This window comes from Thamnophis sirtalis, unplaced genomic scaffold, assembly GCF_051295495.1.
Source record: "Thamnophis sirtalis isolate CommonGarterSnake01/CBP01778 unplaced genomic scaffold, rThaSir2_p1.2 scaffold_6, whole genome shotgun sequence".
NCBI lineage: Eukaryota > Metazoa > Chordata > Lepidosauria > Squamata > Natricidae > Thamnophis > Thamnophis sirtalis.
This window is the reverse complement of record NW_028261386.1, coordinates 17,056,167-17,076,748: the sequence shown is the minus strand read 5'-3', so window position 1 is coordinate 17,076,748 and position 20,582 is coordinate 17,056,167. Positions and strand designations below refer to the sequence as shown.

Sequence of the window (20,582 nt, the reverse complement as noted above, 5' to 3'; positions counted from 1 at the left end):
AATTGTTCAGCCATCTCCGTGTCATGAGGAATCAAGCTTGACTTGAAGGAGACTTAATTTTGGCCTCTGAGCTTATTTTCCAAGGGCCAGATAAGTGACAGCTATTGTGAAACTTTTGTTGGTTGCCTTTAGTGAAACTTCCTTCCCCCTTTAGTGCTGCTTCTCAGCGCACTTTAGGAGCACAGTAAAATGTCTCTTTTTGAGCTATTGTTTAATGGCTGAGAATAAGCAAACATGTTAAGTAAGCTCCCCATTGGGAGAGCAAGTACGTTCAGCGAAGCGTTGTGAGAGTTGTATTGGAGAACACACAAACCAGCATACAGAGACACTGCAGTTTAAATAGGCTTTTACTTTCGTGGAAATAGAGGTATCAGAGTCCATCAAACAGTCTAAGTCATACACAGATAAGACAGTCAGTCATCAATGTCTTTCAGTTAAGGGATAATCCAAATAACATAGTCCAGTATCATATAAACAGTCCGGTACACAAAGTTTGCTAACAGTTGCAAAACTTACAATAGCTCACGGCACTTCCAGCTTCCAAAACAGATCAGATCAGCCCAGCATCTAACAAACAGAGAGCTAACAGTCATTCTGGCTCCCTCTTATGGCTGATTGAGGAAAACAGCAACCAATCACATTTTACAGTATGATTTAAAGAAACAGGTATAGCATTGTTACATGATTTATATATTGCCAACCCAACCGTTAGAATTATATTCCTAACAAAACATAAGAAATCAATTTGCAATTGATTAATCCAGGTTATTTCAGATTACACCTGAAGCAGTTTTATTTCCAGATGTTGGGAACTATCAGCAGCAAATTAGCTATCTCCCAATATGCGCTGCTTGTCTGCTTCTCTATTAGCACCTATGACTATCAGCATAAAATATTGTAATCAAGACTCTCAAAGATCTATTTAATGGGATATCCAATTCTGCACAGCAAAAGCCTTTAAAAAAACCCCACTCTGTTGCTCATTAATTTTGGGTGATCAGAATGTGTCTCTCCAGCATAGCCAGGGTTTTCTAGGAGGAAAGAACAGCCTTTGCTGTTCTCTTATTCATGTTTCTCTTCTTTGGCAGCATATGCGAACGGGTGACGCCTCGCCTCTCTCATGCCAACTCCGCTGTTGTGCTATCAGCTGTCAAAGTGCTGATGAAGTTCCTAGAGCTCCTTCCCAAGGATTCCGACTACTACAACATGTTGCTGAAGAAACTGGCCCCTCCACTGGTCACCTTGCTGTCTGGCGAGCCTGAAGTCCAATATGTTGCTTTGAGGAACATCAACTTGATTGTGCAGAAAAGGTCAGGCACAAGGAAGGAAGGATGTTGTTTCAGATTGAAAAACTGCACATAAGACAGTTTTGTATGTCCAAACTGGACGGATCCTGGTATTTGTTCTGACCTAGGCTTCGCAAGATCCTCGTCCCAATGAAACCTCTTATTTAGGTTAAGGGGAATTCCTCTCCAGCAAAGTCCCGGCAAAAAGTCTTTCGTGAGATTTCACAACTACAGACCTTTATCAGGCCTAGAGAGTTGCCAGGTTGATATCTTCCAAATGCCACGCTGTAGCAGCAATTACTTGGCAAGAAGTCAGGAACAGATCTTCACCCTAATGAATTGAACTAATTGTCTCCTGCAAACTCTCCTCCCCTTTCGCTCCTCTTTATTCCCTATGGGAGGGGCCATTCACCGTTTACCTTTGCCTTTATTCCTGAGTCGGCCCTTGTTCCTTAGCTGTCCCCTTCTCCTGATAGCTCTGTGCATGTGCACATCAGGAACAGGCTCCAGCTGTTCTTCTGCCCCACTAATATCCGACGTCGAAGGCAGCTGATAACTGTCGGACGGCCCTGGCCCTATCTCTGCCTCCAATGCAGATCACTCCTCAGAGCCTTCCCCAAACTCCAGGACTGGCCCATGTTCCTCCCCAACCTCCTCACTGTCTGAGTTTGTCACCAGCTGTGCTGGCTGCTGACGGGCCACAGCAGTATTTTGCAACTTGAGGGATATGTTAATGCAGCGTTATTTAATAGCATTGACTAACAAAGAGTGCACTCCTGATAAATAGTTTGAAATGCCACTAAAGGGGTATCAGACAAATTTGCAGCAATCTCTAGTTAGGCAGCATGGCAGTTCTTTAACTGGAAAACAAATGCATATCTGCCATTTCTCAGGAATGAACAAGAGTGCAGCTTGGTGATCATTTTAGCATGCGTGCTCATTATTTTTCCAGGCCTGAAATCCTGAAGCAGGAGATCAAGGTTTTTTTTGTGAAATACAACGACCCCATCTACGTGAAGCTGGAGAAACTCGATATCATGATTCGCTTAGCATCCCAGGCCAACATTGCTCAGGTCAGTCTGGGACCCAATGGGTCTCATTTCACATTTGCCTAGAAAATTCCTCCCAATAAATGCTTTGACATTAGCTTTGCAGTTACTTGTAATCCCTGACCACCACCCCATCTTGGGGCCTCAGGGTGACATTGTGACAAATAACAGGTTTCTTGACTGTGTCCAACTCCCTGCCTTCTTTAGTTCTTTCCTGACCTAAATATTCTTAGACAATAATAAGGGTGTGGTTACGGCCCACTGCTTGGTTGGCCTTCTGATAAATGGATCTATGGGTATGGCCATTCCTACCCTGGGAGTTCTTTGATGAGAATGCCCAGTACATGGTACCAGCATTCCAAATCTTCCCACCGTCTTAAATTGATTACGGTCTCCTGCTGTAATACATTTGCAATGTGTTTTTATTTCGGTTCTGATCTAGGCTTCCCCAAAAAGCACGAGGCAGACTCCTGGTCCTGACAAAACCCCTTTTGTTAAATGAATGTGAATTCCTCTCATTCACATTCAGCAAGGCCTGGCAAACAGTCTTTCAAAGGAATAAATATGACTACGGACCTTATCTATCTTGGAAAGCTGCCATGTAAATGTTTTACAAATGAGGTGCTGTGCAAGGAAAGGCTGGGCACAGAGTCTCTGAGAATCATGGACAGATTTTCACACTCCTGAAACGAATCTAACAACCGAACAAACGAATTGTTTCCTGCAAAAGCGCACTCCCCTTTCACTCCTCTTTTATTTCCTTTTTATTGGATCATATCAGTGGCAGTAAGCCAATAGGGGACAAGGGCAACAAGAAATGGTGCCGTACTCTGATTTGATCTGAGTTGGTTTTTTTTTTTTAACGTATTCCCAACAGGTTTTAGCAGAACTGAAGGAGTATGCCACAGAAGTGGATGTGGACTTTGTACGCAAAGCCGTTCGTGCCATTGGACGATGTGCCATCAAAGTTGAAGTGAGAAGCTTTTTTCTTCCTTGGTTTTGCTTTTGTGTTTGAATTGCTACAGCAGGCTGAACTTCAGTTCAGGAGATGAACTGTAAGGGTTAGCCTTTGAAAACAAATAATGTTAAAAAACATAGTTGACATCATATAGGTGGCCCAGGTGTAGATCACTTGGTGTGACACACAAGCAACACAGTCAATTCTGGTGGATTCATGATGTCGGGTGTTGGAAGATGAGGTCAAAAACGGGAAATGAGGTAGCTGCAATTGTGGGATCAAATCTCTGCCCCTTTTCACATGCTTTGAGGTTGTTGCTGTTGTTTGCTTTGTCACACCTCCTTGCGGGGCAGCCCTGCACCAAAAATATGGTTGGGGAATAGAGTACTTGAGTGTAGTAAATGCTTTTTCTTACTCATCCTAAAAGAGAACATTTTCAGCATTTTGATCTTCACTTCACACTAAAAAACATATACGTCAGCTTTCAGTCCTTTGGGAACACCTGTCTTTTGTTGTTCTCTCTGCTTTCAGAGCCCTTGATTTAGACAACACCGTTCAGTCAGCAGGGAACTGTTATAATTTAAAATGCATTTATCTCTGGAACAGACTGACCTCCTCTACCACTACTGCCCCCCCCCCCCAACTCCCTAGCTGTTCTTCTAACAGTAAACATTGTTTGATGTTTCTTGAGCTTAACCGGCATAGGAGCCAATACTGGGAATTTTTTTTTTCCTTAGAAAAAGGGCAAATATTTGGGGTGAATCGGGAAGATTTCATGTTCAGCTAATTCAGCAGATAGCAGTTTCAAAAGGATTACTATTTAGATGACGAATTTCTAGTTTCTAAGGCAAATAAGGGAATGCCTGACTTTTCCATAGGATATATCGGTGCTCTGCTATTAGGCTACACAGATAGTTGACTTATGACCACAGTTGAACCCAATATGGCTGTTGCTAAATGAAACTGTTCTTAAGTGAGTTTTGTCCCATTTTATGACCTTTTTGCCACAGTTATTAAGCGAATCACTACAGTCGTTAAGTGAATCATACGGTTGTTGAGCAACTCTCGTTTTCTCCATTGGCTTTGTTTGGTGGGAGCTAGCCAGAAATACATGCCACTTGCCCAGTGGGCGGATTTTGATCACGTGACCATGATAACAGTCATAAATGTGAAAAACGGTCATAATTCACGTTTTGGGTGCCCTTGTAACTTTGAACAGTCACTAAATTAATGGCTGTAAGTTGAGGGCTAAGCTGTAATATTTTTTCCCCTTACACATGGAAACTCACCTAAACATTGTAGCTGTCAACTTCTAAAGCGTTGCCATGACTATTATCAGGCTGGCATGGAAGGAGAAATTCCATGCATGTCTTCGGCCTCGGATCTCATGTCTACAGCTTAGTTGGAGAATATGAGTTATGACACAGGATAAAAGGGAGGGGTTACAGGGGTAAAGTTCAAACGCAATTAAGCGAAAGTAGTTTTGGCTCCACAGGAGTCTATGCCAGAATGTTGATCCTAATAAATGATTGGATTTCTTTTGAACTTTGTCTCGAGGCTCGTAAATTAATTAGGTTTCTTCTGGGAACTTTGCAGTAGCATTCGAAATAAAGGAAGCTATTTTATTGGCCATTGGGAGGTAGTTTAGGGTTAGATAATTGGTTGAGACAGGGGGGGCTTCCCCAGGATCTCTTTAGCAAAAATGCTGGGGATTAGTTCTCACTGCATTTCCTAGGGCACTGATTCGTGTTGGACAGACTCTTGCATCAACAGTGGTTTCTACTAAACCGGAATATTGAAACGTATGACAACCATGGGAAAAATACCTGTCTTCAGGAAGGGCTGAATGTCAAGGCTCCAACTAAGGAACTCAAGCAAACCAGAACCCTGAGACTTGGCTCCTTCTCAATATGATGTACTTTAATGGAGTATGTCATATTGACACAGCTTCCATGGAAAACCAAATCTAAATCTTTCCCACTTTTTCAGTATAATTAAACTAGGAAATAACCCTATTTTTTCTGACCTAGGCTTCCTTAAAAAGCAAGAAGCAGAGTCTTGATCCTGGCAAAACCACTTTTATTTACACAACTGTGAATTCCTTTCATTCACAGTCAGCAAGGCTTGGCAAACAGAGGAATGTTTATCAAATACAAACCTTATCTCGCTTGGAGAGCTGCCAGCTAACTAGTTTCCAAATGCAGGGCAAGGCAACACTTGGCACAGACTCTTTTATAGTCAGAAACAGAACTTTCCACTCTCAAAACGACTGAAGGGATGAATTGTTTCCTGCAAAAGCCCACTCCCAGTTTGCTCCTCTTTTGTTTCCTATGGGAGGGGGCAGTCATGTCCAACGTGTGGCTTTACTCCCTTGTCTTCTGCACATGCTCACACTGGGAATAGGCTCCAGCTGTTCCTCTACCTCACAGCTGTCTAGCTCCCTCTCTGTCTCCAACACAGAGCCCTCATCTGAGCTTTCCGCAGCCCCCAGGACTGGCCCATGTTCCTCCCCAACCTCCTCACTGTCTGACTCTGCTGCCACCGCTGGTTGCCAGCAAGCCACATCACTTATCCCCAAGTGTCACAGATCACGTTGGCCAATTGAGTTAATTGCCACTCCTTTCCCAACCTTATCTGTTGACAGTGGACATAACCTCGGTTCTCATGAAAAAGCTTTATGAGGCACAATCCTTGTTGTGTCTCATAAAGCATTCCAACCTTCTTCCCCCCTGTGTGGCAATTGAGGAACAGAGAGATGGCTGTGGCCAGGTTCAGTTTGAAGTTGACACTGATTTAGTTATAAGGCCGTCAATATGCATAATGACAGGTGAGGAAAGGTAGTGCTCTCTGTTCATATGATTGGAAAGAGGCATGACACTAAAGATGCACAGTCATTCATTCATACTGTGCCTAAGACAATTTCTATAACTTTAAAAAAATATTAACAGTGTTAGCAGCAAAAGTATTCCAAGTATAGTATGCAATTTGCATTAATCAAATATACACTGAAATGTCTCATTTCATGCCACTTAGGGAAGTTTGCCATGCAAGAATAATTTCTTGTGAATGAGTGGAACATGGCCTCTGCTTTGTGATTTCTAAAAAGGGAGATCTTTAGTTTAGTTTAGTTTAGTTTAGTTTAGTTAGTTTACTTTATTGTCATTGCACCTCATACAACAAAATTAAATGCCATCTTCAGTGTACATTATGCATAAAATAAAATAAAATAAAAATACACATCCTTCACATTCTATACAATTGTACTGAAAATCCCTGATATTGCATTAATATTGCACTATACAGTAGGTCTTCTAATAATAAGGGGTTTTTAAGCCAGGAGATCACAAGGATTGTCTGGCTGCTCTTGTGGAAGAATCGATCAACTCTGTGTCGTTGCCCAGGGGATGCCCAAGTTTAAGATTCCTACATTCTTCCAAAGCAGACAGTGCGACATATTTGTTCCATTTATGAGGAAAACCCCAGAGATTTTCTGTATGCAGCTCCATCATGTATTAGCTAACCTTTTTGGTACCGAGTGCCGAAATGGGAGCATGCACATGTGTGCATGCCGGAAACCACAAGAGCAGCCACGAGGTGTGCATGCGCATGCCGGGAAGATGATCTTCCAGTTTCTGGCACGCGCACCAGCCAGCTGAACGGTCGCTGGCTCGCGTGCCCAGAGAGGGCTCTGCATGCGACTTCCGGCACGCATGTCAGAGGTTCTCCATCATGGGACTATATAAACAGTCTACTTTTAAATTTATGAAAACAGTAAATAGTTTCATATTTGCTCCTTGAGAATGTAATTGTGATGTGCTTTTTAACATTTTTTGTCATGCACTAAATAAATAAATAAATCTAAAACAGGGCGTGGATGTGATACGGGTAGGTGAAGTTGTAGAATTGTGAGGCCTATCCAGGTTAGCCTTTCTACTTGAGCTGACTTGAAAGATCTCTGTTCTGCTCTGTCCTTTTTGACAGCAATCTGCTGAGCGTTGTGTGAGCACACTTCTGGATCTCATCCAGACCAAGGTCAACTATGTAGTGCAGGAAGCCATTGTGGTCATCCGAGACATCTTCCGCAAGTATCCCAACAAGTAAGTACAGCTACCAAGTGAAGTGTGCAGAAGCAACCTTGCCGATACTAATTGTGGCTGACCTAAAGGGTGCCAGTTTGTATGGACTTTAGGTGACCTAGTGGAGGAACACCTGAATACGTAAGGACAGGGCTACTTAATTTGAGAAAAATCAAGTGGCATTGACTAAATATTCAGAATCACAAAGTGGGGAGGGAATGTAGAGTTTGTTTAGTCCAAGTCCAGTTCCATTAGAGCAGGGGTCCCAACCAGGGGTGCTTGCATCCCCTGGGGGTGTGAGGTGATATTCCAGGGGGTGTGAAAACTTGGGTTTAGACGTTTCAAAACTATATATGGATAATTATATGCATGTAATTATTTACTATTTTAAGGGGAGCGAGAATATATCAGAAGCATTCTAGGGGTGCTGGGTATAGAAAAGGTTGGGAACCCCTGCATTAGGGCATTTCTGACAGACGACCAGCCATGCATCCTGTGAAAAAGAACTCAGCACTTCATGTGGCAACCTGTACTACAAATTGACAGCTTGTACAATCAGAAAGTTCCTCATGAAGTCTAGGCTGAACTTTATGGTTTTAACCCATTGGTTCTGGTCCTTCCCTCTGGGGCAGTAGAGAATAATCTCACTTGCATTTAATAGCTTTTTAGAGTCTTCATCATATTTCCCCTCAGTCATCTCTCTTGTATACAAAATATACTTGGGTACATTAAATGTTCTTTAAAGAGCTTGGTATACCCAGACTTCTCACCATTTTGGTAGCTCTCTTTTGAACTTGTTCCAATTGGTCAATATCCTTTTTAGACAGGAGTATCCAGAATTGGACACAATACTGCAGGTTATGTCTGACCAGGGCAAAATAGATAGGAAAAATTATTTTTCATTTGCCTTCTTAGCATCTGAATCACAGAGCTGGCTCATATTGAACTTGTGGTCAACAAAGATAACCAGTTTCCTCTGATATGTACCACTGCTGAAACCTAATCTGTGTTTGCTCAACTCCTCTACATGCCTTCTTCATTAACACTAGCAATTGATGACTTGAAATACTAATAATTATTTGAGAGCTGGAAAGCAAGCAGGGGACACACTGGGATGAGCTGTTTTGCATAGTCTTCAAGTAGACAAAGGAAGCGACTTGATAAACGGAGGGGCAGGCGATTATTAAAACGGATTAACAATAGTTAAAACCAAGATCTGAAGACCTTGGAGCGAAACGGGGGTGAATGTAAGGTTTGTTTTGGGAGGGGAAAAAAACTGAGAGCACAAGAAGGTTTGACAATAATAACCTTATCCAATTCTGCCTTGGTTATTTTAGGTATGAGAGTATCATTGCCACACTTTGTGAAAACCTTGATTCTCTGGATGAGCCAGATGCCCGAGCAGCTATGATCTGGATTGTGGGCGAATATGCAGAGAGAATTGACAATGCAGACGAGCTCTTGGAGAGCTTCCTGGAGGGCTTCCATGACGAAAGCACCCAGGTAACACTGATCTCTCCATATTCCTGTCTCAGTTCTTTTGAAGGAAGAAACTGGATCCTTGATTTCAGCAGCTTGATAGCAATAGCACTTAGTACTTAGACTTATATACTGCTTCATAGAGCTTTACAGCCCTCTCTAAGCGGTTTACAGAGTCAGCATATTGCCCCCAACAATCTGGGTTCTCATTTTCCCCACCTCAGAAGGATGGAAGGCTGAGTCAACCTTGAGCCAGTGAGATTTGAATTGCTGAACTGCAGCTAGCAATCAGCTTTGCAACTTTTGCAACTTTGCAACTTTAATAAGATTTGTATTTCCGCCCACTCCCTAGGGACTCTGGGCGGCTCACAACAAAAGCAAAAACATAAAATATTAAAAGTACAATTATTTAAAATAAAATCATCCATTCAATCACGTGGGGCTGGATTTTAATCAACAGCCCCAGGCCTGCCGGAACAGCAGGTCGCTTTACAGAAGGCCGGGAGAGTGGTAAGGGTCTGGATCTCTGCAGGTAGCTCATTCCATAAGGCCGGTGCAGCTACAGAGAAGGCCCTCCCTCGGGGGGCCGCCAGCCGGCATTGTCCGGTCGACGGCACCCGGAGGAGGCCCAACCTGTGTGATCTTATTGGTCGTTGGGAGGTAAATGGCAGGAGGCGGTCTCTCAGGTAGAGAAGTAACCTGCAGTACTGTACTCTAACCACTGCACCACCTCGGCTTTGATTCTGGTCAAAAGCTTGCCTCTCTTTCCACAAGCTGTTGCTTCCCCATCACGCTGCTTCTCTACTATGTGCTGCTAAGCTAAACCCCTGCTGGTGCAACTTTTTCCTATTTGCCCTCTGGATATGTCCAACTATCCTTAATTCCCAGCACCTAGGGAAGAGTTTGTTTTTCATTCACAGTTTTGAGACAGAGCTGGGATTTTATCTTTGTGGTCACATATCTGCCAAATCCAAGTACATTCATATCTTTGACTTTGGCAGACAGCTATCACGTCTCCCCTGAAGGTATTTAAAAATAGCTTTGCAATGTAATCAGGAAATTATCTCAACAGAGAACGGTCTGTCTTTGTTAATTGTATTTGTCTATCATCCTTTTACTGACTCAGCTTTGTTCTTGCTTCTCAGCAACTGATGGGAACGTCTCTGCCCCCTTTTTTTTGTGCCTCAGCATTACTTTCCCCCTGCAAAGTTTTTTGCATTAGTCTATAACTTGGGTTCCTTTGGATCTGCCCATCTCTCTTACTTTTATGGGGTTGTGTAGCTAGGTACCAGCTGCTCAGGGGTAAATATGAAACACTTGTCCTCCCCCCTCCTCCCCACTTGCTTACTGCTATCCGGAGTCATTAGATTGATTGGCAATTGGGGGAAGCAAGATGCTAGGTTAAATTTAGAGCTGATCCCATAAGGCTTCTTTTCTTTGTTAATTGCATGAAGAGCTACATCACACAGATGCTTAACCTTTCTGTCTTTCTTTAAACCTTATATCCCAATGAAGGCAATATTCCCCGAGATCAGCTGGTACTGGAAATGTAATTTGTCCATCAGAAACCTTCCTCATTTCTTTGTTCTTGCTTTTCCTCCAGGTGCAGCTGACTTTGTTGACTGCCATTGTAAAGCTATTTTTGAAGAAGCCGTCTGAAACACAGGAACTGGTCCAGCAAGTGCTGAGTCTTGCTACCCAGGTAAGGCATCCTGTTCACCTGCACTTCCTATGCTGCAAAGTGTTAGTATCACTGTTATGCTGTTAAAAGGTCCTCCCAATGTTTCGTTAGTTAGATTGTCTGCAGTGACATTGGAACCATGTAGCATCTTCCCTTTCCATCGGGTTGCTGGTAACATGGAATGGTCAGCAATGTGTGGCTCGTTTCCATGCCAGTATCTGTACAACACAGTCCTTTCAGCAGTTCCAAGAAGGCTCCACACCCATTTGCACTACTCAGGTGGCCCTGAGGACACAGATAAATCTCCAGGTGGCCTCAAGGACTCCCTAAAAGGATGCAAATGACCAGCTGTCTGCAAGGAACACAAATCCTTCCATTCCCCACCATGCAGTCAGAGCTGAGCAAGCTTCTTAGATGAGAAGTGAAACATCTTCAAAGAAAAACCAGAAAGGACAGTCGCCTCTTGAAAAAACAACATATTTGGGTGCTGGTAGTTTCCTTTAAAACCCTAGGTGGCATGAGGCAAGGTTATTTGCGAGACTGCCTCTCCCAATCCTATTAAATCCAGCTGGAGAGGCATGCTACATCTCCCATTAAAAGGTGCTATCTGCCAGGATTTAGGAGGCGAGCCTTTTTTGTTGTGGCATTTGTTCTTTGGAACATTATCTCTCCAGGGATTAAAATGGCCTGACCCAATTGATCTTGAAAATGTTCCTGTGTCACTGGACACAAGGGTTGGAATATGAGGCAAAGTCATGAGATGGTTCTGGTGATAGGTTTGTGGAAGAGAGAACCTGTGGCCCCCCATATGCTGCCAAACAATAGTTATCAGTAGTCCAGCTAATGGTAAGAAGTGCCATAATTTAATGGCATCCAAGGGAACAGAAACTTCCTATGACTGTTAAACCATATTATAGACATCATGAGTTTAAAAATTACACTGCTCCAGAATCTGTCAGGGAGACCCTAATTTATATGTGAAGAATCCAAAATGGAAAATAGAATATACCTCCACAGGTTTCAGGAACCAACTAAAATGTATATTCATTGATCCCTTGTTTCCCTGAAAATAAGACCTCCCTGGATAATAAGCCCAATCAGGCTTTTGAGCTCATGCGCTAAAATAAGCCCTCCCTGAAAATATTGCAACACAGCAGCAGCCATGAGGTGACCCTGCTCTCCGCCTTCTGCATCTCAAAAATAATAAGACCTCCCCGAAAATAAGGCCAAGCACTTACTTTGGGGATCAAAAGAAAATAAGACCCTGTCTTATTTTCGGGGAAACACAGCAGTATAAAATATACTTCTAAATATTGACATTCTGATAGCTTCTCACGGATAGCTCCTAAAATCACAACCCCAAGGGGGCATCTGTGCTTTCCTGTTATTGGGCATTCATATGATGAATGGTATGGTTTTAAAACTCCATCAAAGAGCACAAATCTCCAGAAATAAGCAACAACCAAAACAGAACATGGTGACCATTTTGCAATTAAGTTTACATGAGTTGGCATAGCTCGACTGATGAGTCAGTGTATACTCAGCGAACAAAATTTAACTTTGCGTTCCAGCAGCTTCCTTCCTTCCTTTGTTTGTTTAATAACTGTACCACTTCAGTCAAAGAAGACTCTGTGCCAGGGCCCCATGAAATTGGAAGTAGCCATTTACACTGTCCTTACAGCTGCTCCCAAAGAGTCTGTAAAGATTAACAGATTAACAGAGTTGGAAGGGACCTTGAAGGTCATCTAATCCAACCCACCCACCCAAGCAGGAAACCCTACACTATTTCTGACAGATGGCAGTCCAGTCTCTTCTTGAAAACTTCCAGTGATGAAGCTCCCACAACTTCTGAAGCAACTTCTATTCCATTGGTTGCTTATTCTCACTGTCAGAAAATTTCTCCTTATTTCCAGGTTGAATTTCTGCTTGTTCAGTTTCCATCCATTATTCCTTGTCTGGCTTTCAGGTGCTTTGGAAAACAGCTTGACACCCCCCTCTCTCTGTGGCAGTCCCTCAAATATTGGAAAACTGCTATCATGTCTCCCCTGGTCCTTCTCTTCACTAGACTAGCCCTGCCCAATTTGTGCAACCTTTCATTGTATGTTTTAGCCCCCAGTCCCCTAAACATTTTGGTTACTCTTCTTTACAATCTTTCTAGAGTCTCAACATCTTTTTTATACTGTGATGACTAAAACTGGATGCAGTATTCTAGGTGTGGTCTTACTAAGGCTTTATAGAGTGGTATTAGTACCTCACTTGATCTTGATTGTACCCCTCTGTTAATGCAGTTTAGGATTGCATTGGCTTTTTTGGCTGCCCCTGCACACTGCTGGCTCATATTTAGCTGGTTGTCCACTAGGAGCCAAGATGGCGCAGTGGTTAAATGCAGTACTGCAGGCTACTGCTAGATCAGCAGGTCAGCGGTTCAAATCTCACCGGCTCAGGGTTGACTCAGCCTTCCATCCTTCCAAGGTGGGTAAAATGAGGACCCAGATTGTTGGGGGCAATATGCTGACTCTCTGTAAACCGCTTAGAGAGGCCTGAAAGGCCTATGAAGCGGTATATAAGTCTACTGCTATTGCTATTGCTATTACTAAGACTCCAAGATCCCTCTCACAGTTACCGCTATTAAGCCTGATTTCACCCAATCTATATGTGTACTTTTGGTTTTTCTTACCTAAGTGTAGGACTTTACTTTTCTCTACATTGAATTTCATTTTGTTAGAAAGAGCCCAGTGTTCAAGTCTTTCAAGATCCATCTGGATCTTGAGCCTATCATCTTTCTTGTTTTTCCCCTTCCCAGAACATTAAATAAAATCTACAGGTTTAGTGCTCCCAAGTCTGGAGCAGGAATCTGTCACCTTCTCATCCCTATTTGAATCATACAACAGAGGGACAGGGAAGGAGCTGGAACTGGCTCCCTTTAGACCACTTCTACACCTCCATTCTTATGCTAACTGACAACATTGCACACTAACCATGCCCCCTGCACTTAATCTATATAAGCACAATTATGCAAATGAAACCATAAAGGGTACTGAACTCACTTCTGACAACATTGTTGAAATTTGTAAAATACTACATTTTTTAAAGAATTCTCAGCCTGCGAAAAAGTAACTTTTAAATGTATTTAGAAGTGAAAAGAGGCTTACAAAATGTTCTTTTTTAAACCAAGGGTTTCAAACAGTTTCAGGCTAAAGAACTTGCAAGGTTTTTTTAAATGCCAGAACCTTTGATCAAGCTTTAGTTATTAAAAACAGCAGCTGCATTTGAGTAAACTTTTTCCCTTTAGTTTCTCATGGAGCCTGTGTCCCATAGAACACAGATTTAAAGTTTTACAGACAGAACATTTTATTACTGAAAAGTCCCATTCTGGGGTGCCAAGTCTTGTGTAAATCCTATTAAGCCTCAGATATGTGAGGAGTGTTTGTAATTTTTCTGTAGAGAATATTAAATGTCCCAAAGACTTTTGACTTTAGATTCCTGTGCATTCTTTTCTCCTTCACCCTCGGTATTTGGTATTTGGTATTTATTCGATTTGTAAGCCGCCCTATTCCCCGAAGGGACTCAGGGCGGCTGAACAAAAACCAGGGGAAGGGGAAAACAAATACAGAAAGTAAGACAAACAGGACAGTGATACAACAATTTAAAAAAGCACAGCAAGCACAGCAAATTTGAGTAGGGGGGGGGGGGCTGAACCCCAGGCTTGCTGGGACAGCCAGGCCTTAGTGGCTGTCCGGAAGGCCTGAAGGGGGTGAGGGTCCGAATCTCCACGGGGAGCTCGTTCCAAAGGGCCGGAGCAGCCACAGAGAAGGCCCTCCTCCAGGTGGTCGACAGCTGGCATTGGCCGGCAGATGGAATTCGGAGGAGGCCTAATCTGTGGGATCTAATGGGTCTATGGGAGGTAATTGGCAGGAGGCGGTCTCTCAAGTTCCCAGGTCCAATACCATGTAGGGCTTTATAAGTAATAACTAGCACCTTGAAGCGTATCCGGGGACCAATAGGCAAGCAGTGCAGCTCGCGGAGGATAGATGTGACGTGGGTGTACCGTGGCGCACCCACAATCGCTCACGTGGCTGTGTATTCCTTTGTCCAAGGTATTCCTTTGTCCAAGGTCGTTCCATATCAGTATCCTGTCCAGGTTCCAAGTAACACTCCCAACGCAAGACAACTTTGAGGCTTGAGATTCCTCAAAATTCCATTTTATTAGAGATGTCATATTGGCAAATCTGGGAAAACCCGAATCAGAAAGCTTCCAGGTTTTCCCCACCCAGTTGAAAGTTTAAGACCCTACCCAGTACTCACATGTCCATCACATGGTCCAATCAAACACTGTCCCAACTGGAGATACCTCCCAGGCACACCACTCCAGGTGCAGGGAAAGATGTCCTTGACTCTCTGAGAAAGGAATGTCATTTTGACTATAGCTATCCCACTCCATATAATCCCCCCTCCCAATTTCCCACAATAGAAAATGTGGCAGGCCTGAAGGCCCAATGCAAAAGATGGCTTCCAGGCCTGACATATCCATTAACAGGCAACCTTTTTCTGCTTCAGGATTCTGACAACCCAGATCTACGTGACCGTGGCTACATTTACTGGCGACTCCTCTCCACAGACCCTGTCACTGCCAAGGAGGTAGTTTTGTCAGAGAAGCCCCTGATCTCTGAAGAGACCGATTTGATCGAGCCCACTCTGCTGGATGAGCTCATTTGCCACATTGGTTCGTTGGCATCAGTATATCACAAACCACCCAATGCCTTTGTGGAAGGCAGCCACGGAATCCACCGCAAACACCTGCCTATCCATCACGGAAGGTAAGAGAGAAACAGGATGATTATGTGGATTACTTGCTTTTAAAAAGTTCATATATAGAGATATTACCCTGTCCTGATGCCCTTACAATTTTACATGGCTGGTTTGTAATAACAAAATTTAAAATCAGACTCAACATTCACATGAACATGGAAACAGTACAGGTAATCCTTCACTTATGGCCACAATTGAGCCCAAAATATCTGTTGCTAAGTAAATCAGTTGATGTGAATTTTGTCCCATTTTACCACATTCTTGTCACCATTGTTAAATGAATCACTGCAGTTGTCCGAAAGGTGCTTTTTCAGGAGGAAAACTGGACTTTCTTGTTTTTTCTTTTGAAGACGTTTCGCTTCTGGTTGAAGAAGCTTCTTCAGCTCTGACAGGATAGTGGGGAATGGAAGGATTTATATTCCTTGCAGACAGTTGGTCATCTGCATCCTTTTGGCAGGTAGTTGAAGCACTTGGAGGTTTATCGGTGTCCTCAGGGTCACCTGCTTAGTGCTCCTGGTTCCTGTAATCTGCATTCCCCCCCCCCCCCCCTGGAAACCCGTTCCTAATCCCACATCATTCAAAGGGTGTTCATCCCAAATTGCATAGCTAAACTTCTGTAGAGATTCTCAGTCATCCAGGTTATAGCTGTCCCAAAGGAAACGTCTTCAAAAGAGATAGCAAGAAAGTCCCGTTGCCTCCTGAAAAAGCACCTTTGGTCTGAAAAGCACCATAGCCTGAATGACTGAGAATCTCTACAGGCTTTTAGCAATCCCTGCAGTTGTTAAGTCAGTAGCATTGCTATTAAGTGAATCTGGCTTCCCCGTTGACTTTGCTCGTCAGAAGGTTGCAAAAGTGACTTTGGGACACTGCAGCCGTCATAAAATACATGCCAGTTGCCAAGCCTCTGAATTTTAATCATGTGACCATGGGGATGCTGCAACATTTGTAGGTATGAAAAACAGTCATAAGTCACGTTCTTCAGTGCCATTGTAACTTCAAATGGTCACTAAATGAATGGCTGTAAGTAGAGCACTATCCATGAGAAGGAAGTTTGTAAGCAGTCACATAATTAATATCTTGCCAGAAAACGTGAGAAAATTGCCTTAATCAGGATAGGTCATAAGCAGCCACATCCAAGTAGTCTTTGTTTTAAGACCATTAGGAAGCCAATGTCAGGGTTCTAAATACCGTATTTTTCAGAATATAAGACCTTTCCCCCCCCCAAAGGGTGAACGTCTAGATGCATCTTATACACTGAATATAGCATTTCTGGCCTCCTGAAACCCCTCCCCCTTTACAAAAATGGACAAGCAGAGGGTTTGAGAGGCCTGCAGAGTGCAAAAACTTTTTTTTAATTTACCTTTTCAAAATCTTGGTGTGACTTATACTCTGCTTCATCTTATACTCTGAAAAATACGGTAATAGATCCATTGCAAGCAAAAACTCCAAGGCAGGTGGATTTCTCAAAGAATAGCTTTATTGGAAATATCATGTTGACACTTATCTGGTGAAAAGCAACTCTGAGGAGCCCCTTGGTTTTCATCCAATTGAAAGTAAAAGTATTTCCCTCAACCTCAAACAATCAGTCACATGGACCAGTCATCGCACCATCCGCTGGTCTGGTGACATAATTCCTCCTTTCTCTGGCCAGGTGGGAGAACATATTTGGTTCCCAAGAGAAAGTATTTTATTTTGACTACACAACCCCAGATATCGCTATCTCCCCTCTCCCTGTACCTCAGTTCCAGTGAGGCAGCACTGAAGCTCCAAGATGGCTTCAGCCAGGTCAGCTTCAGGGTTGACAGACTATCTTTTTGCAGCGGCTGTTTAGCAAATTGGTGGTTTACTGTGGGTGCAGCTTTGCCAAAAAACAAACGATAATGTTGATTTTGGGGGGGGGGGGCAGAACTGTTGCAAAACATGGCCATGTGATTGCAGGATGCCTCAAACAGTAGTAAATGCAGAGCATCCAAAATGCAGTCACGACACAATGTGGGGAGGGGGGAGTGACTATCAGAATTTTGAATCCAGGTTGTAAGTACACCAAGGTAGGACCGTCAGAACTTCAAAACTTGTCGAGGAGTATCGGTAATTTATTCATTGAATTTGTATGCTGCCCATCTCACTCTACAAAGCAGCTCTGGGCAGCTTGCCAAAACAATGTGAGAATTTGCCAGGACATGTTGGCTGAATCAGGGCTGAGGAACTTGTGATCCAGAAGATAATGTTGCCCTCCAATGCCTAATGGCCTAAGTCAAGGGTCAGCAACCTGTGGCCGGTTTTCCAGTCAGCTCCACAATTGATAGAGCTTTCGGTTAGGACAGGTAGAGGAAAAAGGACACCGCGTTAGGAGGAGACTCTGTGGCAGGGAAACCAGACTTCTGGACGTCTCCAGAATTGAACATGGGGGCTTCCAGTTAGGACCTTTGGGGCTCTTGGCGTGTTTAAGGTTGCCGACCCCTGGCCTAAGTAATGGTGAAGAAACCTGGTAGTTTAGTAACACCTGGAAGCCCACAATTTCCCCTTGCTTGCTTTGGGTGAATGTTCTTCCCAAGCTATTTGGTGGGTTATTAATTCCACAGCTGCCCCTGTTCTTTCACAATGACCAAATGGCCCGGTTTAAATTTTTCAGTCCATTATTTTAATATTGGAATTTATTTGCCCAGGGTTTCATTCCGTGTTTCAACAGCTTCATATACTGGGTAGATATTTATGGAATTCAACTTTTAAAGAAATAGCAGTTGTTTGCCGTCAAATTATTTTACAGTTCACACCCCTCTTGCAAGGGTTATTTTTACAAGAATACTTGCACTGCAAAGTCTGTTTAGAGCAGCTTGCACGAGAAAGTCTTTTGTGTTGCTCTTTTCTTTGACAGTGAAACCAAGTAACCCTTTTTTCCTTCCCCCCTCCACATACCTTCAGCACTGATGCAGGAGACAGCCCTGTGGGAACCATGAGTGCTACAAACTTGGAGCAACCTCAGGTGATTCCATCCCAAGGAGATCTCTTGGGTGACCTCTTGAACCTTGACCTGGGGCCTCCGGTGAATGTTCCCCAAGTGTCTTCCATGCAGATGGGTGGTGTGGACCTTCTAGGAGGTGGACTTGATAGCCTGGTGAGTAAGCATGACAAAATTCTTAGGGATGTGTGTGGGGGTCTGTGTGTGTGTTACCAAAAATCTAGACTGCTGGCAACCTTTCCCTTTATGTTAAAAGAATTTCTGGGATCTTGGATCCAAGTAACTACCACTTGGAGGAAGCAAAGATGTTTGTTTTCTTTCTGCGCCTTTTCAGCTTTGCAGATCCTTTACTTGCTTATTTGGGGTATTGCTGGGTGGATTTGTTTGTTTATATCCGGTCTTTATTATCTTCACAAATACTCAGAGAAGATAAGGAAAATCTAAATGACATTGTGGAAAATGTTGGTAGTGGCTTTTTAAGAGGTTCGTGGTCTGATCCCTATAGAAACAAGCAGAAACAAGGAGCATGGCTGTGTCGTGTTTGTGTTTCTTGCTAGATGCTACAGAGAAAAGAGAAAAAAAATGTGCTTGATTTTTAGCATCAGGTACATGTTTCATACAATATCTTGCATCACCCTTGGCAGCTTTGGTTCATTGTGTCACTTCCTTATAATAATGAATTGTAACAGAAGCTGTTATTTTGCAAAACAGCAGGGAAGAGAAGGCATAAGATCCATAAGAACAAAGCTAGGGCACAGTATAAACCCATTACACAAAACCATATCACAAGTTGTTTAGTTTATGGGCGAACCAGTTTTAAGGAAGAGACCATAGTTTATGAACCAAAATTGATCAATTAGCCCGTAATGCTAAGTTTGGAACAAAAATCTCACAGTCCTACCATAACTGCCTTTTCTTTTTGTAACATTACTCAGCCTTGCTTTTAGCAATATATGGTTTGTCCTTGATACTGGTATATTGGACAGTGATGGTTGGATGACACTAGAAACCATTACTGCAGAGGCAGACTCTGGATGTGACATACACATTATTGTTTTAGTAACCTTTGACCCTACATTAGCTTTTGCATATATTAGAATCTTCTATAAAATACTTTAATTATAATAACTGTGGTAAATAAATGGAGTTACCATGCTAATTCTGAAAAGTGACAATTTGTCAGTGCGGATGGATGGATGGATGGATGGATGGATGGATGGATGGATGGATGGATGGATGGATTAGATAAATAGATTAGATAGATGGATGGATGGATGGATTAGATAAATAGATTAGATGGATGGATGGATGGATGGATGGATTAGATAAATAGATTGATTGGATGGATGGATGGATGGATGGATGGATGGATGGATGGATGGATGGATGGATGGATTAGATAAATAGATTAGATAGATGGATGGATGGATTAGATAAATAGATTAGATGGATGGATGGATGGATTAGATAAATAGATTGATTGGATGGATGGATGGATGGATGGATGGATGGATTAGATAAATAGATTAGATGGATGGATGGATGGATTAGATAAATAGATTGATTGGATGGATGGATGGATGGATGGATTAGATAAATAGATTAGATAGATGGATGGATGGATTAGATAAATAGATTAGATGGATGGATGGATGGATTAGATAAATAGATTGATTGGATGGATGGATGGATGGATGGATGGATTAGATAAATAGATTAGATGGATGGATGGATGGATGGATGGATTAGATAAATTAGATGGATGGATGGATGGATTAGATAAATAGATTAGATGGATGGATGGGTGGATTGGATGGATGGACGGATGGATGGATTGGATGGATTGGATGGATTGGATGGATTGGATGGATTGGATGGATTGGATGGATGGATAGATTAGATAAATAGATTGGATGGATGGATGGATGGATGGATGGATGGATGGATAGATAATAAATATGAGTCAGTTGTCAAATATCCGAATGTGAATCACATGACCACAGGGATGCCGCAACGGTCATAAGTCTGAAAAATGGTCTTAAATCACTATTTTCAGTGCCATTGTAACTTTGAACGGTTACTAAACAAACTGTTGTAAGTCGAGGACTACCTGTATAGTTAAACCTACTATTCCACCAGTTAGCTGTGGCCTGGATACAGGATGGGTGTCTTGTCTCAGAATTGGACAAGCAACCTAATGGCTTTCCATTCCCAACCCTCCTCTTCATTTCAACAAATGATAATCAACCCCCTTCTACCACCGCTAGGCAACCACAGCTAGTTTA

General features: G+C 42.8%; 1 protein-coding gene across 4 annotated transcripts in view; it reads left to right on the top strand.

The window, feature by feature from the left end:
• Positions 1–20,582, top strand: part of AP2B1 (adaptor related protein complex 2 subunit beta 1) — a 99,643-nt gene that overhangs the window by 39,376 nt on the left and 39,685 nt on the right. For all 4 annotated transcript variants that reach the window (XM_087717279.1, XM_087717282.1, XM_087717278.1 and 1 more), the window contains 8 exons: positions 1,089–1,310; positions 2,239–2,359; positions 3,213–3,308; positions 7,275–7,390; positions 8,707–8,872; positions 10,452–10,550; positions 15,087–15,346; positions 18,261–18,453. In XM_087717279.1, the coding sequence (XP_087573405.1) occupies positions 1,089–1,310; positions 2,239–2,359; positions 3,213–3,308; positions 7,275–7,390; positions 8,707–8,872; positions 10,452–10,550; positions 15,087–15,346; positions 18,261–18,453 (1,273 nt within the window). The remainder of the gene's footprint in view (positions 1–1,088; positions 1,311–2,238; positions 2,360–3,212; positions 3,309–7,274; positions 7,391–8,706; positions 8,873–10,451; positions 10,551–15,086; positions 15,347–18,260; positions 18,454–20,582) is intronic.